We start from the raw sequence: 26,798 nt of genomic DNA on the forward strand, positions 1-26,798 counted from the left end.
AACCTCTAACAACCCTCCCTAATCGTGTCCCTGCGAAGCCTTGTGGCCCCATGTCTGTAAGGCCAGCCACCAAAAAAAAAAAATGTAGCTGCAGCCCGTGATCCCTTGAAGCTCGATGCTACCCTGCAAGATGCTATTCTAAATTCCCATACATCTCCTAATTAGAGGAAGCTAGCGTTGCCTTAGTCTGTACTTCGGACCCTTCCCAAAAATCAAGTAGCAGGGGGGGGACAAGCTTGCCGTTTCTCGTTTTTTAAAAACATCGCATGCCTCCTTTCGAACTTCCCTTCTCTCACAACTCTTGAGATTCTACATTTTCTTATCCCATCTATTCTTCTGCGGCCTCGACTCCGCCTTCATTCATAATGGATGAGCGGAAGAACCCCGTCGAACATTCCTCTGAGTCCGTCCACACATCCCGGCCCGCAGGATGGATGTACAAGCAACGCACTATCGGCAAGTGGTCGACGAGCTGGTATGCCTCGCCACGGATTCAGCTAGGCATGGTCGCCTTCGTATGCTTCCTCTGCCCAGGCATGTTTAACGCCCTGAGCGGTTTGGGCGGCGCTGGCAAAGCCGACGCTAGCTTGGCCGATAAAATGGTACGATTGACCTCGGGACATTTAGTCCCCAATGCGACCTCGTTCCCTCCCCACTTTTGATCTTTTGGTCTTTTTTGATACCCCGAGTCCTGATTGGTTACATGTGAATTTTCAATGGTCTAACAACAACAGAACATCGCCTTGTACAGTACCTTTGCCGTGGTGGGTTTCTTCGCGGGAACTATCGTTAACCGTCTCGGTGTCCGCCTCTCCCTGTCTATGGGTGGAGTTGGCTATTGTATTTACTCCATTAGTCTGGTCGTCTCGGAACATAAGGCTGTCGATGGCTTTAACATCTTCGCCGGTGCCTTCCTCGGTGTGTGCGCCGGTCTTCTCTGGGCCGCCCAGGGCACCATCATGATGTCGTACCCGCTTGAGGACCAGAAGGGCCGCTACTTCGCCTGGTTCTGGGGTATTTTCAACATCGGTGCTTGTATTGGTAGTTTGGTAAGGAACCCTCATCCTTCCAAAACATGGCGTGATATTCGCAATGGGCTACACAGTAACTAACCCAAGTCCGCGTAAAGATCCCTCTCGGTCAGAACATCCATGTCAGGGAGAACAAGACCGTCGGCGACGGCACCTACATCGCTTTCATCGTCCTTATGGCTGCTGGTGCCGTTCTTGCGCTGTGCCTCTGTGACGCCGACAAAATCGTGCGCTCCGACGGCTCGCGCGTTATCCTCATGAAACAGCCCTCCTGGAAGACGGAAATCGTGGGTCTATGGGATACTCTCCGCCAAGAACCCTGGATCGTCCTTCTGTTCCCGATGTTCTGGTCCTCCAACTGGTTCTACATCTACCAGCAGAACGCCATCAACGGCGCCTACTTCAATACCCGCACCAAGGCCCTGAACGGCTTCCTGTATTGGTTCGCCCAGATCGTCGCTGCCGTCATCATTGGTCCCCTGCTTGATATCAAGAGCATTCGTCGCACGGTCCGTGCCAAGGCAGCATTGGTGGGTCTGTTCATCTTGACGGTTGTCATCTGGGGAGGTGGATACGCTTGGCAGAAGAGGTATGACCGGGACGATGTCAACCCAGAAATCCACCCCGAGTTCAAGGGCTGGGATTGGACTACCAAGGGCTACGTTGGACCCATGTTCCTTTACTTCTTCTACGGCATGTACGACGCCATCTGGCAGGGCATTGTCTACTGGTAAGATCGCCCCCTCTCTCCCGAGTTGCCAGCTCCGACCGTGCTAATCATTCCTCCAGGATCATGGGTGCTCTCGGTAACTCCGGCCGTAAGCTCGCCAACCTGGCAGGATTCTACAAGGGCCTGCAATCCGCCGGCTCCGCCGTGATGTGGGCACTAGACAGTGAAAAGATCCCCTTCATGAACGAATACGCCTCCAACTTCGGTCTCCTCTGCGGCTCGATCCTCGTCGCCGTCCCGGTCGTCTTCTTCAAGATCAAGGACCACATCGACGCTGAGGACGAAATCGCCGGTACCGGCGAGACCCTCGAGAACGTGCTGCCCCCCGGCGCCCTGGAGCAGAAGCACACCGGCAACGAGAAGATCTAAGTCGAGAAACTAATATCCGAAGGAACCTAGGAATGGATGGGTGCTCATGTTTCTTTTTCATTTCTTCTTATTCCCTCGTGTTCCCTCTTACGGCTATCCCTTGGTGTTTTCTTTTCTTTTTGTGTTTTTTTAATGATTCCCCACCGCTGTTCTCGTCTATTACGAGTCGTTCATGCTGGGTTTTCTATTTTTACGAATGTCCTCTTTTTAATGGTGAATGGTGAACGGTGAACGGTGATGATGGCATGTCTATTATGTGTCTTTCTGTTTTGCGGCCTCCTTTCTATTTGGCCCGTGGAATGGAAATTGTATTCACATGGAGATACTCTATGCTTACGGTTCTCCTTTCTTTTGTAAGAAAATTATTCTCGCTGTAATGCGATTTCGTCGGTCAATGTGTAGCAGGGTTTGCTGGCGCCTGGGTTCTTTTGGAAATTGGTCCAGGCAGTGTAACGCTTGCAGTTCAGACGGTAAGCCTTTGGCGGGCTCGGCCAAGCTCCAGGTTTCATATTCCGGTGCTTATCTGGAATCCTTGGGCGCAATATTCTAGGAGAGCTGTTAACTGCTTAATGCAGTGCATCGATATTAGGATCAATAGTCCGAGATGGAAACTGTTATTTCTTTTTCACTTGGGACATCGAGGATACAATGGTCTACCAAGAAAAGGATGAAAGGTGTACGGAGTACTACGAGTAGAGAATCTCAGAAAAAAGGGGCGATAGAGAATACTATCTGTTCACTAGAGAAACCTAGGATATCCAGGCGATCATCAAGGCCTAAAGCTATCGACCTAACAGGCGAAAGAAAAGAGCAAGACAAGAGGGGGGTATTCGCCTGTCGAAAAACATAGCAAACCGGAAAAAGAAAAGGATAGGAAAATCAGCAATGATGGCTTTCCGCGGAGAATCGGTCCCAAGAAGCTTTCTGGTTGTTTTCCCGGGGAAATCCGTGCAACTTGATTGGAGATGCTTCACTGATAACGGGGTTTTCCGAAGGTCCGTTCATATCTGCCACGGGATGTGATAGAGGGGTTGGTGCGAATGCACATGGAGCGTAACTTGTTTCAGGATCGTTTGTCCTGGACGCCGCGCTTCCCATAAAAATAGCAGATTGGGTCTATGTATCGATAGACTTTGTTGCGTGAAAAATAAAAGATCGCGGGAGTCATAGCCGCGGTGATCAAATCAGCGTAACGAAATACCGAGAACGAGGTTCAGGATCAAGCAAAGCGCTAGGTGATTTACTTGGTGAGGATTTTAAGATAATCAGCCACGATGAGAGTGACCATTCTGCAGAGGAAGTCAGTGGGGAAATTCCGGGGTAAAAAAAGTGGGGGCAACTAACGCATGAGGAGCGATCCGAACGTAGTAAGTTCCGAAGCCGCGGTAGAACCGCAACCAACCCTCTTCCTTGGCGACCTTGCGCGCACAGTCCACCATGCCCTTGTAAGGCAGGGCACCGGTCTTGGGGTCCTTCTGCTGCTTCTGGAGACGAGTCTTGATGAAATCGAAAGGCAGGGACAAGAAACTAGCGAAGAAACCGGCGATACCGGAGGCGGCAAAGGTCTGGTACTGAGTAGACAGAGAGGTGTGCTGCTTAAGCTGAGACTTGGCCTCGGAGAAGAAAGTCAATTGTCCCATGTTGAGGGCCATGGCGCGGACAACGGTCGGCGAGGCACCAGCCCACAGAGCAGCGACTCCCTCGGCACGAGTGATGCGAGCAAGGGCGTCGAACACGGAACGGTAGTTGGCGCGGGCTTCGGGGGCCTTGAGACCATCAGACTGCATGCGCACAAGAGCCAAGTCCGCTGGGTTTCCAATCATGGCTGCCAGTCCGCCGGCAGTGAGACCGGCGCCGGCGCGCTCGGCGAAAGTGACTTTTCGGTCTGCGGCTTCGGCACGAGTGTTGATCTTCTTGATGAAGGTCTCGAACAATCCTAGACGCGCGGTGGTGTACACGGCTTGGCGGAGGAGACCAGCAGACAGACCAGTGTACAGATCGAGGACTTTCCCGGAGGCGATGATATCACGAGTGATACCGAGGGCAGATGGGCGGGGACCAGTACGTGCGCCCTCTCCGGCGAGTTGCAGGCGAACCTTAACCATATCGACGGGCTGGATCACGACTGTAGCGGTCATACCTGCCAGACCACCATTGATGAAAGGCAGAGCAGCACGGGTATACGGGTGCTGCAGGAAGCCTGTGGGATGGTCAATGGCGAACTTGGCTGCGTCCTGTGTAGAGATAGCCGCATTACCGGTGTTGTCCACAGAGGTGGATGCCATAGTCAAGTACGGTTCTGATTAAGTCCTAGGTGCAGGTTGTCAATACAATGCTCGATGTATGTGGAGGTGCAGAATGTTCCGCACGGGAAAGAGAGCACTGACTGGAAATAAAGAGTCTTCGGGGATTAGCACAATCTCTTTGGTGGATTTAGAAGCCACGGGATCTGTCTCCTCGACCGCGGGACTCACTGATGACGTATGTCGCGAGTTGGATGTCGCGAGAGAGGGGGAGAGTGAAGAGTTAGGAGAGTAGAGAAGCGTTGCAAGAAGGAAAAGGAGAAAGGGAGACACAAGAGAGTCACAGGACAATAAGTCAGGTGCGGGGTGTAAGTTTTATGTTGACTGTACTCTGGTACAACGGAAGGGGGTTAACTCGGCACAGCGGGGCCTTTGCCTATATAGACTATTTGTGTTTCTACAGGACGAAAGCGACTATTCATTCCGAACCGGATATTAACCCCCCTTCAACCGAATCAACCGATGGCTACCCGTGGGTTCCCCGCCAGGCGGAGCATCTGGAGAAGGAGACGGGAGTCGAGGCCTGAGATTTCCCGCAGGAACTGCCTGAGCACAGCGGAAATGGAGCGTTTATGCGCTGGGCCAATGACGTCGGACTTGCAAACGACATCATTTCGATTCTCAATGCTATCAACGCGTGAACGTGGACCTGCACGCTACGGAGCTTGTCGAAATGCGGGGATAGCTTGACGATCCTGCATTCCGGGCTTGAACTGGCTTTTTGTATGCGCTCAGAGTTGGAGAAGCTCCGGCTGTCCGAAAGACCTCTTCTGAGTTCCCCTTGCACTCCGTACTATGATTGTGGAACTCCCAAGCCAAGGGGCGATCGCGGGCACAGCGGTAGATGTGAGTGTCGCAGCTAAAATCAGAACAGCCAGCGCTAAACCCTTTAGGGCTCCACGAGAACGCGTCGGGATCCCGTCGTCCAGGACTTCATACCCGTGGATATCTCCTCTCGGGCATATCTCGGAGACCGCCATCCTGCACGATACCCGAGGGAGTTGTGTGTGAGACTACGGGGCTCAACACTATTCCCAGCATCTCCCAACGGGATCTATTCTACACATTATTCCGCGTGAAAATTCGCCAGGAATACCCCATAGCCGTGGGACTGTCGCTATACTCTTGGCAGGGGCCTACGCCAACCCTCAAAGAACCAAAACGAGTCCAGATGGGACTAGCGACCGAGCACATCGGCGGGACGGATAAGTCTGATCGGCTATTCCACACTTTTCTGCCGCTTCCGCCCCTCGGGCCCATTGCCGGGGATATCACCACACGGCAGTCCAATCGGCCTGACATAATTGTTGCGCCCCGCCAGGCCACTGCCCAATCCACTCAATGGAATTCCTAAAAACCCCCTGTCCTTGCTTGTGGCTGCAGCTGCAACTATTAATTGTGAGGATGACAAGAGCCAGTCTACGCTCTGGCCTAAAGATTCCTCCGATTTGGACTTGTTGTTGGTTCGTTTCCGCCGATAACCGGCATTAATTGTGTCAAGTAAGCTTCTGTGGCCGTGCCTGGCGGTGCCTGATCCTGAATCCGCGTGATGGTATTGGTCAATTATGACGGTTCCGGATATAAGTGGTTCACCATCCATCTCGAGAGCACCGGACATGTCGGTAAGTCGAAGCGGAGGACTGTTCTCCGGACAATATATGCGTTTCGCACGGGAAAGTGAACCCCTGAGGATGCGTGCTGAACAGGACACGGGGAATAGACGGGATCCGTTTTCGTGGGCTGAATGTTCGCATTGACAGCATGAGAAGGTCGTCAAAGCGACGTGAGACTTATACAAAACAGCATAGCCCAAGGCCAGCTTTGCATCAGACGTCGCGCGCCGAGGAGAGTGTACCTATTCTTACACTCTTGGATCCATAATCGACCCGTTTTATCGTGGATAGACCAATCTATAATGTAAATTAAAATTTGGACTGTATGTGCGGAGTACAACGTACGGAGTAGACGGAAGACGAGACGAAATACCCAATTGAGTATATCCACGGATCGCTCGGATATCTCTCAATGCTCCCAGCTACTCTAAGCTCTGCAATCAAAAAAAAAATGACATTGACCTCGCACACAGCTATTTACAACGAAACGCAACCTAGAAAACAACAAGTTTATATCCCAACCCAGCCAATGGTGAAAGCCCCAAAACCAAGGGTACCAACATATTCCCGGAGCCCACTCCGTCCCCAGCTAGATCTTGACGAATTCCCACTCAGATGCCAAAGAAACCCAATCCCCAGTTTCCTTCCGCGGAAAGGGTCCTCGGTACGTCGGCAACTCCACCGGCCTAATGGCCTTCAAATTATACGCACAGGCCTTCCGGCATGGAAGCTCGGGAAGCTCAGGTTGCTATATCGAGTGGACAACGAGCATTACCAAGGTACATTGGGCAGTAAGACGGGTTGTAAATACGGGATTGAGTCTTTAATCTATGAACAATAGGTACGTGCCCTGGGAGTTGTTCTCACATTCACTCTTTCTTGGCGTCTGTTGCAAGTTCTGTCGCGATTCCTCAATCGGATAGCTCAGTACTCAGATAGGACCCAACCCCTCTTCCCCCCTATTCTATCGTCTTGCTTTGGGCACAGTATTCAGGGGTAGTTTTCCTTTTCCGATTGCTAATCACCGGGATCTGGACTCATGGCCAGAACTATCTGCTTTTAGCATTCATTTGATTCATCTGAGAATCTCGCCTGTACATCTCTCCGGATTCCGATGGGATTACTGCAGAGTGTTGCCCGAGTCGACAGCGACCTACGATAATCCCCTAAGGAGCAAACTTCCAATGCCTATGAAGAGCACAGACACCCATTCACTGAGTACTCCGTAGATACTACCTACATCCAGGGAGTATGAGATTGGGCACAAGCTGGCAGGGCTTGACAGCCCAAGCACTAACCTACGAGCAACCTAACATGGATGTTAGCCCGCGGCTTTCTATTACAAGACAAATTCAAACAAATAAACCAGGCTTTTTTTTTTGTGCTTTTGTACTTCAATTTCATATGTTCCACTTCCCTTCATCATGTACTCAAAACAGCATATGCACCGCCAACGCCACATTGTACGTAGTCTGGATGTTCCGAATCACAACCACCATAAACCTATTGAAACCCAGTTAATCCGAATCGATATCCTCTTCATCTTCATCATCTTCAAGATCATCAAGATCATCCTCAAACTCCTGACCCATAAACGCATCCATCTCCGCCTCCGTAATCCCAAGCCTCGTAGAAGCCTGATCCAAGATCCCCCAAAGCCTCTCCCGCGAAAGATCCACCAACCCATCTTCTATCCCCCGACGAACAACATCACACTGACCAGCACTCAAATTAAGAACAGTCTGCGCAGTAAGCATACGCCTAGCAACCGCCCCGCCACTGCGATCACTCCGCCACAGAGTCATCAGCTCAGACATCTGGCGGATAAGCGCGATCATGATCTGCGGACATCCATTTGCGAATTCCTCAAACCAGGGCGTTAGCTGTGCGGAGTTGGTGGATACAAATTTCAAAAGGATGTTGTAGACCGGGTCAGCCTCGTTGGGGGTTTCGGGGGGTGGGATGGTGGTGAAAACGCAGTGGATTGCGTCGATTAGTCCCGTTTCGAGAATGTGGGGGATGTCGAGGGGGTTGTGGAATGGGTTTAGGGCTTCGTGCATGCGTCGGGCTGCGTAGTATTGCAGGTCTGGGAGGTGGTATTCACGCGCGAATAGGTAGACTTGGGTGTGGAAGAGGATGGGTTTGCTGTGTAGCTCTGGGTTGCATGGAGCTGGAGCTGGAGCTGGAGCTATGACGAGCTATATTAATTCTGCGGTTTCAAGGTTGTGTGTGAGGACTCACCGAGTGAGGCATCCATGGATGGATCCATTGGTTCTCTTGCCAGGGAGGTATAAGTTTCACCCTCTCCGTCGGGTCCTGCGTACACACCACAGTAGAGGAAAACAACAGCGCAAGAAACGACGCATGCATCGAACTTGGTGCAGTCGATGGTTTTGTTTTCGAGCTCGATCCAGGTTGGTGTTGATTCTCTTTCGAATAAGCTACTCGGGTGAGCGAGGAAAACGGTTCGATTGGCTGGGTCAGGACCTGCAATGACTCTCCATGGTCTGTGATCAAATGGTGTAGGGCTAGACAATGTCAGTTTTGATGATCTGGACTAGGAGAAAATGTCATACCTTTGCGATAAATCTTCTTGGTTGGAATCCATTTTGCAGATGGCGGTCAACTGTCAAGCGTTGAAGGATCGGTTAGCAAACTAAGAGGTGCGCTGGAAGTGAAAGAAGAGGGAATAAAACAACAGAGTCGGTTTATGAAGGAGTTTAAGAGCAAAGAAGCAGATATTTGGGATGAGCAAGGCTTGTACACTGCGATCACAACGCCGTTGATGTGGTCGCCGTACGTGGTCGTCGAATGCGTTTATACTACTTTCCCTGGGATGACCAAGTAGAGAGTAAACAGATAGGCTTTTGGTACTCCTACCTACCTAATTTACGAGGCTCTATGTAATCAAAGCAGATTAAAGATCACGATAGCAAGTAGTGTGTGTTATTATTATGATAGCATAGTATTAAACCTTGCTAGTAGCCGTTGGGTTTAGAAATAGATTCAAGGTGCCCTGAACAAACTCCTAATGGCATTCCATTGTTGCAGTTCTTTTCCCTAGTCTCCAAGTGAGCGAAATGCTTACTTGATGACGTCCAGTTCTAGATCCACAGCATTTAAGAGTGTGTCTACATCCACACCTATGCATTCATCCCAATGCTATGTTATCATGATTATCATATGGGTCATCTGATTCAGGAGGCCAAGTTCCGTTAAAATGGCCTAGAAGTTCATATTTCACATGCCGAGTGTGATTGTCAAACATTGGATATACTTCTTCGTAAATCTACTCATGCTTCCGGCGTTTGTCTCCCCTCACTAGTAGACCCCTTCAGTCCTATAAGAGAATCAAATACGAGAAACTTTTCTACGCTATATAGATACTATAAAAAAGCAAGAGAACGAGCAGATATGGATTGTCATTGCTGGAAGAAGCACTGATATGTGAAGCAAGCAGTCAAATTAGCAAAACGCCAAGACTGCAAGAAGAGACAGAGAGGTACCAACACTCTGTCCACTTGATATCAACCAGGCAACGTCCATGTCACCAGTACTTCTGAAATGGTACGCTAGTTGACGACCAAAGAAAGAGAGAGCATTGTTGGAGGCGTTCCCAACGCCTCGATGAAGAGATGAAGAAAGAGAGTTAACAACAACATGTGGTGTAATGGAGACAGGAGTAAGGAAAGGCAGTTGAGGGTTGTGAACCCCCAGAGATGGATGTAGGTCGCTAGGAGTTTGTCGGCGATAGATGCGTTTATATAGATCGTTTACTTGGTGTGTGGTAATAACACTCACTAACGGTCGGGTGTGGTATTACCACACACGTTCTCTGTCCGCTCTACTATGGGATATACCAGGAGTGTCGGAGGCCCGAGCAAGCTTATAGTGTGAGTTAAGTGAGGGTTACAACTTTACTTAGCCTATGAACGACTGGAAGCGTACAAGTATCACACCAGTCAGATTGGAGCATTGATACTGGAGGTTACTACCCATATAGGTAGTTTTCAAAGTTGATGCTTATGCTTGATTCACGTAGTATGGCTCACACTAGTTAGCTTATAGTACATATGCCATAGTTCAGTCGGTTACGGGGTAGATAAGGAGTGTAGGAGCGTTGAGTGAGGTTAAAGTGCGAGTTAACTGCGAGTTAAGTGAGCGTTATAACTTGACTTACGCTATCAACGACTATAAACATACAAGGATCATACCAGTCAGGTTAGAGCTTAGATGCTATAGATTATGATGATGTACCTGGGTGATTTTCAAAGTTTCATGCTCACACCAGTCAACTTGGAGTATGATGCCATGGGTTGCTCTGTTATAGGATAGATCAGGAGAGTAAGAGGGCCGAATGAGCTTAAGAGTGCGAGTTAAGTGAGCGTTGTCAAGTTGATTGGGCTATAAGCAACTGGAAATATGCAAGTATTATACCACCCAGGTTAGAGCATGTACGGAGATGTGTAGCACTCAGGGCTTGGTTTCAATTGGAAGGGTGTTTAATGAACATGCCTGGCTTTAGACTGCTCTTGCCACACCTGATTGTAAATCATATTCCCTAGTTGAAGCTTTTCATACCATATATCTCTCGAAAATAAAAGAAGGGATCTGTTAAAATGACTTCCAAAAAGACCTTTATGAGTATAGTTAGAAAGATGACCGAAAAGACTACTGAAAAGAAATCGCAAGCCCGCAAACACAGCCAACTATATGAAAGCCTCATTTTGCCTGTTTTCCAAGGTTGGATGTAGATACCTTTCAGGCATTCATCGGGGTCTCTATCATATTTAGGTAGTAATTCGGAATTCTAGCTTCTTTGCCTGCCCTAACCCAGGCATATTGGGGCAAAAAATTCGATTTCAATTGAATCCGACCGCTGAACGCTATACACCTGCGTAAGCATAGATGCTATCTATGGATGGTTAACGGTGCGCCACGTTATGATTTTTTAACACTAGGTATCTGTTGTATGCTGTACGCGTGTAAAAGGTACAAAATCGATAGAGGGCGGTAACATCTATTACCTCAATGAATCGGCTAACAAAGAACTAAAATTACCTTAGTTTAATGATGTGTCTGGAAAAAGTTATATCATGGTTTTATATCTATTTTTAGGTCGTTTTTATATAGACACTGATCTTGAAAATTATAAAGTGCTGAAGAATTTTAAAGTGCTGTGGCAGACCGAGCGCTGGGTAGTTTTCGAAGGTCAGAAGTTCCATGCCCATGTATGGCGAACAAAGACAACCTGTGCTAGCATGGCATATGATCTCTACGTGGGGAGTCTTTAGGGACATGCATGTTACAAACAATCTTGGAAGACCAGTCATTCTTGAAATGTAGAAATAGATTCACTATCTTGTAAGAAATTCCATCGCAAAAGATCACAAAAATAACTCCATATTCAACCAATCCAAGTGTAGATGGCGAAAGATTTTCAAAAAAGCACAACCCATAAGATCGGGGGAAATCAAAACATATCCAACGCTCGTCCCGATACAAGCGGCAGACGTCGGCGAAGAGCATCAACTAATCACCAAGAAAAAAGCAGCACGCCATGCAAATGACTTATTCATCCTGTTTGGGAGAACAAGAAACAAGGAGAAAAAGAAATTTTTGAACATCGCTCCAACCCTCTAAACCTGGGGAGCGGCGGCGAGGACATCAGGAGTGGCCTGGTCGGAGTACTTCTTGAAGTTCTCGTTGAAGAGGACAGCGAGCTTGGTGACCTCGTCCTTGAAGGAGGTGGTGGCGGTCCAGCTCTTCTCGGGGTTGAGGAGCTCATCGGGGACACCGGGGCAAGAGGTGGGGACGGGCAGGTTGAAGGTGGCGTAGGTCTCGTAGTCGGCCTTGGCGAGCTCGCCGTTGTGGATGGCGTCGAGGATGGCGCGGGTGTACTTGAGAGGGCAACGCTTGCCGCCGGTGGTGGCGCCAGCGCCAACCCAACCGGTGTTCAGGAGCCAGGCGTTGACCTTGTGGGTCTTCATCTTCTCGGCGAGCATGCTGGCGTAGCGCATGGGGTGGAGAGCCAGGAAGGGCTGAGCGAAGCAAGAAGAGAAAGTAGCCTGGGGCTCGGTGACACCGTCCTCGGTACCGGCCATCTTGGAGGTGTAGCCGGAGATGAAGTGGAACATGGTCTGCTCGGGGGTGAGCTTGGAGATGGGGGGCAGGACACCGCGGGCATCGCAAGTGAGCAGGATGATGTTGGTGGGGTGGTTGTCGCTCTTGCAGGGAATCTTGGCGTTCTCGATGTACTCAATGGGGTAGGCGCAACGGGTGTTCTCAGTGAGAGTGGCATCATCGTAGTCAACAATGCGGGAGATGGGGTCGAAGACGGTGTTCTCAAGGACGGAACCGAAGCGGATGGCGTTGAAAATATCGGGCTCCTTCTCGGCGGAGAGACCAATGCACTTAGCGTAGCAACCACCCTCAATGTTGAAGACACCGGTGTCGGTCCAGCAGTGCTCGTCATCACCGATCAGCTTGCGCTTGGGGTCAGCGGACAAAGTGGTCTTGCCGGTACCGGACAGACCGAAAAAGACAGTGACATCACCGTTCTCACCCTCGTTGGCGGAGGAGTGGAGAGTGAGGACGTTGTGCTTGACGGGCATCTCGTAGAAGAGAACTGTGAAGACACCCTTCTTCATCTCACCAGCGTACTCGGTACCGAGGATGACCATCTCCTTATCGGCGAAGTTGATGGCCACGGAAGTGGCAGAGGTCATACCCTCAGTGAAGCGGTTGGCAGGGAAAGAGCCAGCGTTGTAGATAACATAGTCGGGGTGGAAGTGGTCGAGCTCCTCGCGGGAGGGACGGATCAGCATGTTGCGCATGAAGAGAGCATGGTAGGCACGAGCGCAGACAACGCGAACGCTGATGCGGTAGCGCTCATCCCAGCCGGCGTAACCATCGATGACATAGATGCGGTTACGGGTGTTGAGGTAGTCGACAGCACGCTCACGGTTGATACGCCAGACCTGTGAAGGGATATGTTAGTCACCAGTCCATGAGATGACGTCATACACGTGATAAACTCGGACCAAAGGGCGGGGAAGGCGAAGGCATGATTGGAAGCCGAGGGGCAAAGTGAGGGGCAAATGACGGGCAAAGGGAGGCTAATCCCAGGGAAACTATGGGGTATGGCTTTGGCAGAGATGACTCTCCCGAAGGATTGCACGGAATCCTGGCAGAAAAAGCTTGACACTCCGATGCATATGCAAGGGTTCCCAAGTGGATCTCTCATCGGGCGCCAGCTGCAAGGGTAGGCTCCCAATCGACAGAGATATGCAATAAAATGGCGCAGAAAAGCATTGAAGAAGAATCAAGTTCACTTACGTCAAGGGTCATGGGCTTGTTGACGGGTCCCCACCAGATATCGCCTTCTGAGGAAGCCTCTTGGACAATACGCTTATCGGAGGGGGAACGACCAGTCTTAGCACCAGAGTAGGCGCTCAAAGCACCGCTGGAAGTGACAGCAGTACCAGTCTCGTAGACGAGAGCATCTTCGTAGAGGGCAGGGACAGCGGGGTTGGCAATCTGGATCCATGTTAGTAAGAGATGCTCCGATGACATGTCTGATGTCTGATGCGCAAGGGAGTCTTACGATAGAGACACGGTCGTAGTCAATGTGAGCAGTCTCGTGAAGCTCCTCCTCAAGCTCGGTGTGACCCTTGCCAGGCCTAGGTGAAGACAGTTAGCGACGACGAGGTCAAGGTAGGGAGAAGGGAGGCGACATACTGAACACCACCGGGGTGCAGCGCGGTGCGATTTACTGATGTGGCAACCATTTTTCTGAGTGAAGTAGAATGATAGTTATTGTTGCGTTGTTTCGCGATTTGTTGTTGAGAGAAATCTGAAGCCAGAGGACCTGGAGAACTGGTGCGGGCGAGGGGTATATAATCCTTTCCGGCAGAGGCCATAGTTGCCATCGGTCTTGGTATCAAGGAGGTTCTCGTACACTTTCCGCAGTGTTTCTCCACAGTTCCACGGGTGATGTCGGGGCTGAAGGCCGAGCTGAGGCGGGCAGACGGTTGACGATGGGATCAAGCGTTGCCGTGGGTTGCAAATGCCTAGAGGCGCAGTCCGACTTGACCCGAGTGGTTCAAAGTGGACACGAACTAGATTCGGAACGAGGGGCTCTATGACCGGGATGGCAAAGAAGCGGGAACAAATGGGAGGGATCCTCAGTATCAAAAATAACTCATTTGAATTTTGGGAGGTTTACGAAGGAAAGTGATTCTAGTTTGTGGGCGCCTTTTTATGGTGCTCTGACGCTTGCGGCGGATTCTCCCCAGGACGGTGTACATTTCTTAACTTTTACGATTTCGTCAATCATTTTCCAAGTAGTAATACTCCTGGGGTATAGATGTAATTGTCAAACAAAAAGGAGCCATTGTTCAGCCACGGACGACAGGAATGACGCACAATGACTTCACCAATCGATATAGTTCCAGTTTCATAGTCCAGAATCGCGGGGAGCTGACATAATGTCGATCAGCCCTTGCCCGCTCCAAGCTGATTCTCGGCATTGCATCAACCCGAATTCCCATCGGAATGGATTGTGGGAAAAGAAAAAATGGATTTGCTCATCCAACTCTCCCAACCCGAGCGCAAAATTCGGCTGCCAAATCGGAATAGATTTGGGGGAGTCAGTTTCAGCAGCAAATAACGGCGTTTAGCCAGCCGAGGATGATGCACCTGCATCCATCGTTGGCGGCGGTGGGGACCAATCAGACGCCGTACATTTCGACCTCCTGCGATGGTCGGGTGGGCAGAAGATATTACCGCTGGGTCCTACGCCCGAATTTCACGGGTTTTCGAGGCAACGATAATGACTTATGAGGGTGCAAGGGAATGCATATCAAGTGCCAACGCCGAAAGGCATGGGAATACGAAGGACTAGATCCTCGTATGCACCGTTGCCGTGTCTACGGAATGCATCTTCAGCTTCTTCTCGGCGTTCGGGATGCGCGATTTGCAAGTGTGGCTTGTGCAAGACTGCAGTCAACCCCAGATCCTTCTCCCCGTAGTGGCGGATACCGAACCGGCTACGGCCTCGGGAAAGTTCTTTTTTTTTCTTTTTTTCGTTTTTCTAGCGCTTTGTCTTCTTGTGGTCCCTTTTTTGCCTCTTTTCTCGAATTCCACTCGGGCCCATTTGGAAACTATTAGTTATTTTTGCGCGATTTGTCTCGGAATTACGTAGTGACTCATCCTATTATAACCCTGCTGATCAGTTTCATTTTTTCCCTTGACGCGTGACACGGATCCCTGGGCTAGACTCTCGAACAGACTTGAGGCTTTTTCTCATTACTAATTGCTTTTCTCTTGCTTTGGGTTCATTTGGGCTTTTTTTTTTTCTTCTCGCACTCCTGAAGTAGTAAGGACTGGTGGAGAAAAAGGGGTTTCTTGTTTCTTGTTTCTCCTCCGCAAAAAGGAGGTTGCTCATCGGAGTCCCCCGTGATCTTCGATTATTGACGCTATTCACAGATTCCGGTTCGCCTTTTACCCCTTTTTTCGTCCGTCCCATTTTCTTCTGTTAGGTGGCCCGGATCAGCATCTGCGCTAGGTACATCATACAGCTCTCGGTCCTGTTTATCGATCCTAGCCAATCATTTCTGAAACTTAGCTTCCTATTTTACCCGTGATATGCCTCTGGTTAATCATTCGAGTCTCCCCTATCTCAATGTCTGCCCAACCGTCGGCAATATATAATTACAAAATGGCCTAGGCCAGTTCCAAGGGGAACCATGATCGACTCATCTCCTATTTTGCCCGAGGCTGAAGATGGGCTTCCTGTCATTCCACTCAAGGATGTTGATATTACCTACTCCGTACATACCTGAAGGTACATAGACCCGAATGTATGTTGTAGTACCTAACTTCGCCCCGACATTATTCATAGATTCCTTTGTTCCCCAACCCCATGACTGATCGCATTGGGCATGATTGCTCCGATCCTGATACATGTTGACACACACTCCTTGGCGTCTTGGCCTTTATCTGGGGAAGTTGTCGCGTGGTCTGGTCACCCTAGCTCCTGCGAATGCGGGGTATAGCGTGGGATGAACTACGAGCCGTGAGCTAAGAACGCACAGATGCATCGTGACCTCACTCGGCGATTCTCGTCAAATCATCTGTGATCAGACTTCGATTGGGATTTTTGGGAATCTTTTTGCTAACTATCGCGGGGACCGCTCGACTATCTTACAGGTCGCCCGGGGCTTCCATGGACGTAAAAGGGTTTTCACTTGCGGATGGCTTGTGCCACCGTTGGCGTCGTCGCGCTGATCGATTGCTCGACTTGGCACGGGACCTCCCAGAAAAGTGCTGTTGGATCATATTTGGATGGGTGTTGGGGTTTACCAGATCCTCCATAACAGAAATCTCAAACTGGAGAGCATTTACATTGACTTCGCTGATATCGCACTCGTCCAAAGCTTCAGAACGCTGCCCGAGTTAGTGATTGAATCTCTTTCGTAGCTTCCGACCATATCTCGAAGTGGCAGAGATATATCAGCACGGAAAGGCAAGTAGCTAAACAAAGCCTGGCCCGGGCTCGAGTTCGATGCTAGAAGAAATCGTCAGTGCATGTTCGGGAAGAGCGAAAACGCCATTTCAGAAAGCGAATATCCAACTCACCCTGGACAACTCAATCGAGAGCACACCCGTGGGTTGCTCGTCCTCCATAGGGCCGCAAACAGAGTGACAAGCGGATTGAACAATGACACCACTTGAGGCATTTGCATTTCCACCAACTCAACCTTTGGGTGTGATACGCCTTAGCCATGATGATACCAAATTCAATAGGGTCCTGAGAAGGACTCTATGGCTCCACGAGAGCCGCAGATCCACCTGCTTCAGAGTGGACACCATTTCCTCCCGTTGTGCCTCCACGCGCCTACCAAAACTACCCGCCATTTCAACCGGTTCGAGGATTGACTGGATCGGCAGTTGATAGTTGGTTGGAAGTTTCGCTCTGGATTGAGCCACCCTGCCAGTCTTCCAAGTCTGTTTTGTGCAAGCATGTTAATCGAAAAGTTCGAAACGACTGCTTTAGAAGCCAATAACTAGAAACCTGGGCAAGAGTTGTGAGAATATTTCGTTGCCAAGATGATACCGAAAAGGTGATGGGGACTTACCATCTCGGGAGGCTTATTGCTTTTGCCGCAATGTCCATGCATGTTAGACATCAACATTCACGCATTTGAGAAAGATGCTTGTTCTCAATGCAGTCGAGTGCGAAAGGCATTTGATGGTCATTTGCCATCTTCGCTTCTTGGTGAGTGGCTTCCGCTAGAGCTCCATGAGTGAGTTCGTTGGAGACTTGGTCGGGAGAGTTGCCCCGGTCACGTTCTCATTGACACGCATGGAGGGGAACATAGTGGGTGGAATTTTAGAATGACTGGTCGATGACAGCTGATTGAATCTAAATAGGGATGTTAATCACACAGTAATCAATCCGTCACGTCCAGGATGTAACTTACGAGGCAGACCCTCAGTGAAACAATGAGAGACAACTGAGAGAGAAAGGGGGGAGAAAACATGCCGAGGAAAGGTAAACATGGAGATAGAACGCGTTAAGGCAGGCGCATGAGCGTCAACCCGAGAGTTCCGATGGAGATTTCTGTTGAACAGCAACATAATCCTGTGGCAACAATATCGCGGTATGGGTATGAGATATCCTTGCCGTTCGGCTGTCTCGTCATTGTGGGGATTCTGAAACATGATCCCAGAATATCTAATTCTATGGGAACGTACTTTTCGTAGTGGTTCATCAAATCCGCGAGATGTATCTTGATTATGATTTATGTCGTATTCCAAAGTTTCTCCATATATATATATGGCTTCTTATGCCATGTGTTCAGAATATATGAGGAAATTGAAGGTTCTTATGGGAAATAGCACGCATTCATAGGCTAAGAACGCCTGAAAAACCAGGACTTCACGAAGAGCAAACTTTTTTACATGATGTTTGTTTGTACAGAGTTATTTCGACCAAACAGCCAACGAAGTAATCTTGTCTCCTGTCGCGTGTGAACAGTCACCTTAGACCATCCGGGCTTGGGAATTGTACCGCGCCTCTGCTTGAACACCAACTAATAGTGATGACATACAGTGTGGTTAAGGCATTCCTAAGAGGCTGAGACCGAATATAGTATTACCTCAATCTTGAGATGCTGCAACTTGGAATATTTTTGAATACTCAGGATCCAATGCAACGTGAATGGCGCTCCACTGTGATGCAACAATCGAAAGGCGCGTGCGACTACTGAGTCCTGAATATAGAAGAGATCAGATTCAAGGGCTTGGAGCGTGAGGTCAAGATATGGTTTTAGATTCGAGGCTGATGCCGGATCCAACCAGCCAGTCGGGCCTGTCCAGTGGAGCAAATTGTTACTAGCCCGATTTGCTCTCTGCCGTCATACATCTAGACCTCGAGATTGCAGCATCTGATTGCGAAAATATCCCTGATTTTCATTTTGGCAGCAAGCCATGGGGTATCTTTGCGAATTGATTCCTTGTGTCGAGATGCAGGTCCAGTGACCAACACCTTACATCATTCGCCCGTATCAAAATCCCCGAATATATCATCACCCCTTCACTAGCAGAGCATACTTCATCCCAAGTAAATATGGAACCCACATCGAAGCCTCCATCCCGACCCTCCCTCGCCAAAAAGGCCAAGCGCTACCGCATCCTGTCAACCGTCCTCTCCCTACTAGACAGGTATCTCTCCTGGCCCCTCCCCCCAAAACCAAAGCTCAACATCGCCATTCCCTCGAAAGTGAGCAAATCTCCCGGCTCAATCCAACTCTACATCTTCACCGCACCCTCAAAATCCGTCTCATCCCGCAAACCAACCAACCCACCACCCCGCCCCGTCCTAATCGACTTCCACGGCGGCGGATTCTCCATCGGCCACGCCCTCGACGACGCCCGCTGGGCCGGTTCCGTCCTAAAAGCCCACCCAGAAGCCGTCATCGTAAGCGTCGACTACCGCCTAGCCCCAGAACACCCATACCCCGTAGCCCTGGAAGACAGCGTCGACGCAGTGATATGGCTATACCAGAACGCAGAGACATACAATCTCGACAAGACACGCTTCGTCCTGTGCGGCACCAGCGCAGGCGGGAATCTCGCTCTAGCAGTGCCCTTCCGATTACATAAGGAACTGCAGCACAAGCGATGGGCGTCGATAGGGAAGATCCCGCTGGCCGGGTTGGTAGCGTTCTACCCGAGTGTCGACTGGACGCGCACGAGGAGAGAACGGGATGCTACGAACCCCATTGCGGCGGAGAAATCCATGATCTCGCCTTCTATGTACAAGTTTTTTGATGATTCGTATCTTCTCCCGGCGGCTCTGCCGAAGCGGCCGGGGACGGGCCGGGTGGATATGTCACATCCTTGGCTTTCGCCTGGGTTGGCGCCGGCGTCGTTGTTGCAGGCGGCTTATCCGCCTGCTGTGGCGATTTATACTTGTGGGTGGGATCAGTTGCTTGTTGAGGGGAATGCGTTTCGGGAGAGGCTTGGGGGGTTTGTGGAAGAGGGGAAAATGGCGAGTGTGGGTGGGTTTGTGGTTGAGGATGTTGTTCATGGGTTTGATAAGAAGCCTTCTTTTTGGAGGGGGAATCGTGATCGGGAGAGGATGTATGGTGATGCTGTTGGTCAGTTGAAGGTTATGTGGGAGATTGATTGAGATCATGGCGGTGGTCCACTATATTGAGATATGACTTCCGCTCTAGGACTCTGGAGTCGGCTTGTCCTTTTATTCCGTTATTCGATGGAGATATTCACGGCACCGAATAAGATCTGCATTGGGATTGGGCCTGCGTAGATTGACAACCTCCCCAGTGACCAAACATGTCTTGCTGGTCCAGTCGAAATGTTCCGGCTTGCAGCGAACCAAAACGTGGTGGAAAATGCTGAAAAATGCTGGTGATATGCCTTGCATCCTGCAAGGCATATCGATGTGCGTTCGATCTGGACGTCAATATTCTGCAGCACTACAAGACAACATATTCCGGAGAAGACTGGTGCTAGCCACTCCTTTCATTTGTTGATTCCATGTTTATTTGCATCGAGGGAATCTCCAGCCCCTGATACAGGGATTTCCATGTGTTGTCCCTACGCTCCTCAAATCAGCATCTGAACAAAATGACTCTTCAGAGCGGGGCACCAGTCAGGCGGGGTTTAAAAGTCAGCAATTTTCTCGCCCAACGCCGTTTACTCTTTCTCCCACATCCCTGAATATTACTTCTCTTTTTAAGAACATCTCTTAAAGTAAGTGCTGGTTCCTCGCATGTGTGGTTGGTGTCTAATTCTCCGTCAGACCTACAACAATGAACGGACACTCTGCCTGCCCTAAGTGTGGTGCCGCTGCCGATGGCACCAACAAGAGCTGTGGCGCCTGCGGTGCTGTACGTTGACCCTGGTCCTTTCATGCGAGCTTAAACTGACCAGATTAGTCTTGCCCCGTCTAAATCATCCTCTTCAGCCGGGACGTGGACTCGATCTTCGAGCTGAACCTTGGTTATCGGAGTGAGTGGGACTGTTTTGTAGTCAAGTGGGGACATGACCAGGGCTGGACACGGATATTCATCCTGTTGGCCATGATACGACGGCAATGAGAATGAAACCAAATCTATTCGAAACCAAGTGCCATTGTTATATACGAGCACACGAGAACAAAATAAAAACGTAGACATTTCCTCCAAAAAAAAGAGAGGAGAAAATGTTTGTTCATAGGGTAAGAAACAACCAACAGGATATAAAGTGCACAATTAAGAATACCTCCTCGTCCCCATCTCTGAGCCGTTAGCTGGGTCTGGTCAGAGTCACCAACCTTGGGCTCTCTTCATCACCAACTATGGTCCCCTTAGACGGGGACGGCGGTCTTGCGCCACTGGGACCAAACACCAATCAAACTGCTGATGGTACCCGCGATACCGACGAGGCCATCGTCGAGTTTGACAATACCGACAGCAGACAACGGCGCGGCAAGATCGCACACGTCGGAGAGGAGCTGTATCCGAGCAGCAGAGCGCTCTCTAAAAAGTCATTAGCGAACCATCACCCCAGTAATAATCGAAATAACATACTTTTCAATCTTCTTCGCCTCAACAACGCCCTCACCCTCCTTGCGATCAATAGTCTTCTCCTTCTCCTGGAGACGAACAAGAGTGTAAACTCCAGCAACAACGCTGAAAATCAATCCCGCGCCCCACGAGCGGTAGGCCGAATCCTGCAGACGCTTGATGGAAGCCAGCTTCCGGTATCCGATGGCATCGACGACGGTGATGGTGTCGAGGGTCATGTAGCTGGCGTAGCCGAGCTGGCGACCGATAGCAAGGTAGCGCAGGACGGGGTCGGCGGGGGTCTTGTTGTCGAAGGCGATGGCGGCGGCCTTGAGGTGCTCGAGGAATTTGCCGATACGCATGATCTTGCGCGTCGTGCCGAACTGCTTCTTCACGGCATTGTAGGGGTCGATCGCGGACTGGGGCTTGTTGGTCCGGTACAGGTACCACGCGTAGAAGCGGGAGAAGTATTGGAGTGTGCGGAGGAGCTTGTCGCGGCCGACTGGTTGCGTGGGTTAGTTTATGCTTGTTCGGGTATGGGGCGGGGCGACAGTTTCCCCGGGTTTCTCGGCCGACTTGCAACGCACACGGCTGTGTGGTTTTCAGTGGCCGCTGGCCGGATTCAGGAAATTGGGATAGATAAAGAGATGTGTTTTCTTGCTCTCTGGAGAGATATGGCACGTACCCGTTGTCGCAACGTAGCGCACCCAGTGCGCCAGCGCAGGGTGGTAAATGAGAGTGTTGGCGACCATTTTCTTTTACTGTTGAATCTGACGATGTGGGAGGAATCGGAATTTCAGACACCAGAGGATGGAAGAATGTCAAGAATCAGATGTGATAGTTCAAATGTGAAAAGGGAGTCGGGAGTTGACCGGCGTATGGAGCCGGAGCACCGACCTCGGCTGAACTCGTGTACTTTCTCGTGCTTGTGGGGAGAGGTCCCGACTTACATACTGTTCTGGGTATTGAAATTAATTACCTCCTTTTGCCCCATCGAATTCTTTGAAATCCATTGAAATGTCTAATCGGAGAATCCGCTTTCGCTGTTTTATCCACTCGGCTGTCACTTTTCATTACTTCTGTTTTGCACGTGAGCCTGCGTCATTCCATTTTCCCGATGCCAAATCTTCAATTCATTCGATCTTTTGCTTTTGTTCGCCAGAATTTTTTTTTTTCGACCGCAGATTCACAATCAGATCCTTCTAAGATTTTTTTTCTTCGCCTGACCGCTTAATAGATGACGGGATACCGCGCCAAGTAGCGAGCTCTAGAGAGTGGGGAAGTTCTTTGCGGAGCTGGTTGTTAGTGTGGCTACTGAGCAGACGTATCACCACAGGCGAGAGAGAATGAAATGACAGATCTACATAGGTACATATATTTTTAAATGATACACCATGCATCATGAGAAGAACCTGAGTCAGTCGCTCTGAGCAAATATACAATCCAACATCCGAGCATCCAGCTGGATGCTATACTCCTTCCGGGGCAAGACAAACATAAAACCTTGACATGATTTAGAGCACAGCGATCTTCTCGCCGCCCTCCAGCCAGCAAATCTTATCACTGATACCCTCAGCCTCAAAGACCTCGCGCAGCTCGTTCCCAAACTGGGTGAAATGTCCCCAAGATTCGTAATGCATTGGAACGAGAACATCAGCCTTGAGGGCACGGAAGAGCTTGGCTCCATCACTGCCCCCCATGGTGATCTGCATAAGAGGACCACTGGCATCATCATTAACGGGAACATGGGCATTGCCCAAGTTCATCACAGCAGCACGAATATGGTATCGGTCCGCAATGGAGTTCAACTCTTCGATATAGACCGTGTCGCCAGTGAAATAGATTGCATTAGGAAGGCCGTCACGACCAGTTCCGAAATCATCGGCGGTCACGATAAACCCGGTGCATTCGTCTCCGGGGACATGTTGGGTCGGAGTCGCGATGATCTTGAACTTCTTGCCGGCAATCATGATTTCAAGCTCTTCCCAGGGCTTCATGCCGTGCACGGCGGGGCGGGGGCTGAGTTTGTTACCGCCATCGACGGTGGTGAAGACATGGCGGCCATCTAGGAGTTGGCGGCCGAGTTCGTCGAGGTTATCGGGGTGGTCTTCGTGGCTCAGAAGCACGGCGTCGATGACGGGGAGTTGGTCAAGCCGGAGAGCAGGGTCTTCTGTCACTTTCAGGATGACACGCCCGGCGTCCCAGGAGGTGCCGGCGGGAGAAAAGAAGGGATCTGTGATGAAATTGACGCCATTTATCTCGAGGATGGCAGTGGCAGTGCCGATATGGGTGACGTTAAGGGTTGGAGACATGGTGATTAAGGAATGAGAGTCAAATATGGACTTGAAGAAACACTACTCCCCCCCCTCGATACTTATAATGCAATGTCCAAAATGGTCCATTGTGGAGGATCACAGAATTTTTCAGTAGCTATTACAAATCTATAGCAAATTGTCTGTTGATGATCATATCCGGGAAGTTTATCAGCTCCATATTGCCCCCGGTCATCCCGCTGCCGGGTTATCCCTCCCAAGATCTCAGGTCGCGGAAACTTATCGGGTAGCCCTAGATCGCTACAGGGTTGGTTAATAAGCTGTCGCCCAAATTTGGCTCATATATAAGGTTGTTATGAAGGATTTAAGGTTGTTCAAGGCATAAAGGTGGGATATGAGATGTGGGATGCGGGATGTGGGATGCGCCGGTGAATTCGACATTGATGATCGACGTCACATCTGGTGCTAGCCAGAGCTGCCCGGGCAAGAACCATCAGTCTTGCTGCAACACGATCTACAAGTCATTTTTTGATAACAGTTACCTCAGGCGTAGGATATATGTATCTACATGTACCGGATTCTCCCTGGCGTGTGGGGCTTTCCTATTTGATCTGCCGCCGCTTTTATGAGGGTGCTCAGGCTCAGGCTCACTGAGTAGATGTCAGCACGGACTCAGATCAGTGATCATGCTCAGTTCAGTCACGTACAGAATGACTGATGCTCAGTGAGTGCTTAGTGAGTGCTCATTAGATGCTCAGTGATTACTCAGTGATGCTTAGTGTCCAATCAGTGAGTAACACTAATGCACTTAGCCTACCGTAGACTATACCTAGAAGGGATTAGCCCCTATAGGGTCGTTTATACTATAATAGTTAGTTCGTTAATAGTATCGCTACTACCCTTAATCTTTAGAGCACTATATCTTATTAAGAAAATACGTTATAACGAAAGGGCGTGGGATAGAGTAGAGAACCCTATCCGTTTTATAATATTACTTCTATCTTTCTTCTAATTTAGAGCGGCTCGAGCTTAAGATCTTAGACATAAAAGCAAACCGTATAGTAGTATTAGTATATAATAATTAATATATCTTCTATCTAAGCGCCTTTTACCTTATATATTAATCTAATATTATATTTATTTACTTTAAATATATCCCTTACCTCTCGGTCGCGCTATACTTAATTATAGGCCGAAAGGACTTTTTTACTAAGCGTGATAAACTCGCGAAAGAGAGGCGCCGTCTATAACGGGAAAAGAATAGTTATACCCCTAGAACCTATAAAGAGGAGGACTCAATTCGGGAGAAAGATAAAAGGCTCCCTAAAACTAATAAATTATACCGAGAAACTATAAACCTTTAGCTCGAGTGAGTTACGTAGTATCTAAAGTAGTAATCCTTTCCTATTTACGTATTCTACTAACATTCCTTTAGGTTTACTATAGACCCGGAGAATAGGTACGAATATTATAAAACTTCCCTTAGTTATCCTACTCTAATATATAAGATAATTAAAGCGTATATTCGCTAGTACGTAAATTCTATTTAAGGGCGACTAAATAACGATAGTCTACCTACGGTAAGAACCGTAAGTGTGTATACCGAGTAATTCTTTAGTGGATTTAAATAATTTATAAGAACTAAAATCGTTCTAGACGATTAAAAGGAAATAAAAATAGTTAGTTTATTCGTAATTTCCCCTCTAAGATTATCTTAAACTCACCTATATTGTTAGGACTGGCGTACTAGCGGGTCCTAGTAGGTAATATAGAACTAGACTTCCGTAGAACCTAGAAAAAACCTAACCTAACCCGGACCTAACCTAACTTAGGTTAGGTTTTAGGGCTATACCTTCGTACCGGGGTTAGGTCCGGGTTATGGCCTTCGACCCGGCTAGGTCGTTAGGGCCCTAAGTTAGATTATAAATAATATAAATACCTTAAATTATAGGATTTATAACTTATATAGATTTTCCCTATATATTTAAGTACTTACTTTATAATCCCTAATAGGTATAATTATTTTTTATATAGAATCATTTTTTAGTAAGTCTAGGAATATTAATATTATAATATTAGTAGATAAATAGTATACTAATAATTAATATCTAATTCGAATATATATAATTATTATTCTCTCGAGTTTTCCGCTTTCTTCCTAAGCTCTATATCTAGATCACCTTAGAAGATATTAGTAAATTAGGCCTAGAATTAATATCGATATTAATTAAAAAAGTATTATCCTTTTAGATATTATTCTCTTACTTCTCTATATTACTAATTAGTTTAATCTTAATAACCTTAAGCTTTTCCTCCCTTTCTTTCTTTATAACCTTAATTTCTTCTTAGGAAAAGAACTTCTCTAAAAGCCTTAGTTTCTACTTTTCTATATTAAATCTAATTATATAGAGAAATATTATTAAATCTTTAATAATATAGGACTTTATTTTATTATAGTAGTAATAATAAATATCCTAAATAATATTAAATAGATATTTAATATCTATATTAATTATTAAAAAAGAGAGTATATTATAAGTAAAAGTAGTAATTATTAGAAAATAAGTATAGTTTTCTCTTTAGAATATAAATAGGCTAATATAAATAATATCTATTTAAGTAAGTAAATTTTTAGTATATAAGTAGATTTTAGATTTATTATTATTAAAATATTAGATTATTTTATTTAAGACTACTTAAAGAGGTACTTTACCTTTATCTAATATCTTATCTAGCTTTATACTTAAATAAGTAATAAGCTATAAGCTCTTTACTTCTTAGTTAGTAAAGAGAAGCTTCTCTTAATATAGAATTAAGACTTTTTATATTAAGGTAACTATTTATTAAGGTAGTACTTATTAACTAGGTAAATAATAATACGAGAGGGATATATGGTTAGAACGAAGGGTATACGATTCTATATTAGTTATAAGACTAAATCTTACCTTTCTTATCCCTATAGGTCTCTTCCTTTTATAATTTAGGTTCCCCGCTTCTCGGGACCGGATTATATTAGTTCTATCCCGATATCGTAGGGTATTCGGAGGGGTCTCCTCCGTCTAAGAGAAAGGGAGCCTAAGGTAAAATAGTATAATAAAGAAATACTATAATAATTATCCCCCCTTCTCTATAAAACCCGTCCTAGGGTTTTAGGTTAAATAAAGGGAAGTATAAGTTATAAGGTAAGAAGGGTTCCTATCGAGTTTATCCCTTTCTCTATCTTCTAGAGTCTCTTTAGTATAGCTATAGTAGTAGCTAATAGGCGGGATATTAGCGATCTAATACCGGAACTAGAGTTAGTCTAGTATCTAGACTACTTACGTTCTAACTTAAAGTCCTTTAATACTACTAAAGGGAAGGTTTTCTCTATCTCCTACCGGTATAATATAATTACGTCTATCT

At 48.1% G+C, this 26,798-nt stretch overlaps 9 protein-coding genes across 9 annotated transcripts; 2 read left to right on the forward strand and 7 right to left on the reverse strand.

The window, feature by feature from the left end:
• Nucleotides 1-365: 365 nt before the first annotated feature.
• N7457_008081 (DUF895 domain membrane protein) lies at nucleotides 366-2,130 on the forward strand (the record flags this gene model as incomplete). Its single annotated transcript, XM_057179124.1, has 4 exons — nucleotides 366-602; nucleotides 735-1,049; nucleotides 1,130-1,761; nucleotides 1,821-2,130. 4 exons carry the CDS (start codon nucleotides 366-368, stop codon nucleotides 2,128-2,130), a joined length of 1,494 nt encoding a protein of 497 aa, XP_057027510.1.
• Nucleotides 2,131-3,370: 1,240 nt separating this feature from the next.
• On the reverse strand, nucleotides 3,371-4,415 carry N7457_008082 (putative mitochondrial dicarboxylate carrier protein; the record flags this gene model as incomplete). The annotated part of the gene is made up of 2 exons (XM_057179125.1): nucleotides 3,371-3,419; nucleotides 3,475-4,415. 2 exons carry the CDS (start codon nucleotides 4,413-4,415, stop codon nucleotides 3,371-3,373), a joined length of 990 nt encoding a protein of 329 aa, XP_057027511.1.
• A 1,237-nt stretch (nucleotides 4,416-5,652) lies between these two features.
• Nucleotides 5,653-6,051, reverse strand: N7457_008083 (uncharacterized protein; the record flags this gene model as incomplete). Its single annotated transcript, XM_057179126.1, has 1 exon — nucleotides 5,653-6,051. One exon carries the CDS (start codon nucleotides 6,049-6,051, stop codon nucleotides 5,653-5,655), a length of 399 nt encoding a protein of 132 aa, XP_057027512.1.
• Nucleotides 6,052-7,563: 1,512 nt separating this feature from the next.
• N7457_008084 (uncharacterized protein) lies at nucleotides 7,564-8,654 on the reverse strand (the record flags this gene model as incomplete). The annotated part of the gene is made up of 3 exons (XM_057179127.1): nucleotides 7,564-8,228; nucleotides 8,288-8,574; nucleotides 8,623-8,654. 3 exons carry the CDS (start codon nucleotides 8,652-8,654, stop codon nucleotides 7,564-7,566), a joined length of 984 nt encoding a protein of 327 aa, XP_057027513.1.
• A 3,031-nt stretch (nucleotides 8,655-11,685) lies between these two features.
• On the reverse strand, nucleotides 11,686-13,977 carry acuF (phosphoenolpyruvate carboxykinase PCK1; the record flags this gene model as incomplete). The annotated part of the gene is made up of 4 exons (XM_057179128.1): nucleotides 11,686-13,026; nucleotides 13,385-13,585; nucleotides 13,653-13,728; nucleotides 13,787-13,977. The coding sequence occupies 4 exons, from the start codon at nucleotides 13,975-13,977 to the stop codon at nucleotides 11,686-11,688; spliced, it is 1,809 nt and encodes a 602-aa protein (XP_057027514.1).
• Nucleotides 13,978-16,252: 2,275 nt separating this feature from the next.
• On the reverse strand, nucleotides 16,253-16,735 carry N7457_008086 (uncharacterized protein; the record flags this gene model as incomplete). The annotated part of the gene is made up of 2 exons (XM_057179129.1): nucleotides 16,253-16,495; nucleotides 16,688-16,735. 2 exons carry the CDS (start codon nucleotides 16,733-16,735, stop codon nucleotides 16,253-16,255), a joined length of 291 nt encoding a protein of 96 aa, XP_057027515.1.
• Nucleotides 16,736-18,680: 1,945 nt separating this feature from the next.
• N7457_008087 (alpha/beta hydrolase) lies at nucleotides 18,681-19,745 on the forward strand (the record flags this gene model as incomplete). The annotated part of the gene is made up of 1 exon (XM_057179130.1): nucleotides 18,681-19,745. The coding sequence occupies one exon, from the start codon at nucleotides 18,681-18,683 to the stop codon at nucleotides 19,743-19,745; it is 1,065 nt and encodes a 354-aa protein (XP_057027516.1).
• A 1,179-nt stretch (nucleotides 19,746-20,924) lies between these two features.
• N7457_008088 (PEX11 family protein) lies at nucleotides 20,925-21,875 on the reverse strand (the record flags this gene model as incomplete). Its single annotated transcript, XM_057179131.1, has 3 exons — nucleotides 20,925-21,096; nucleotides 21,148-21,625; nucleotides 21,809-21,875. The coding sequence occupies 3 exons, from the start codon at nucleotides 21,873-21,875 to the stop codon at nucleotides 20,925-20,927; spliced, it is 717 nt and encodes a 238-aa protein (XP_057027517.1).
• A 762-nt stretch (nucleotides 21,876-22,637) lies between these two features.
• On the reverse strand, nucleotides 22,638-23,435 carry N7457_008089 (MBL fold metallo-hydrolase; the record flags this gene model as incomplete). The annotated part of the gene is made up of 1 exon (XM_057179132.1): nucleotides 22,638-23,435. The coding sequence occupies one exon, from the start codon at nucleotides 23,433-23,435 to the stop codon at nucleotides 22,638-22,640; it is 798 nt and encodes a 265-aa protein (XP_057027518.1).
• Nucleotides 23,436-26,798: the final 3,363 nt, after the last annotated feature.

Source organism: Penicillium paradoxum (assembly GCF_028828445.1).
Source record: "Penicillium paradoxum strain IBT 22861 chromosome Unknown utg000007l_segment0_segment0, whole genome shotgun sequence".
NCBI classification, from domain to species: Eukaryota; Fungi; Ascomycota; class Eurotiomycetes; order Eurotiales; family Aspergillaceae; genus Penicillium; species Penicillium paradoxum.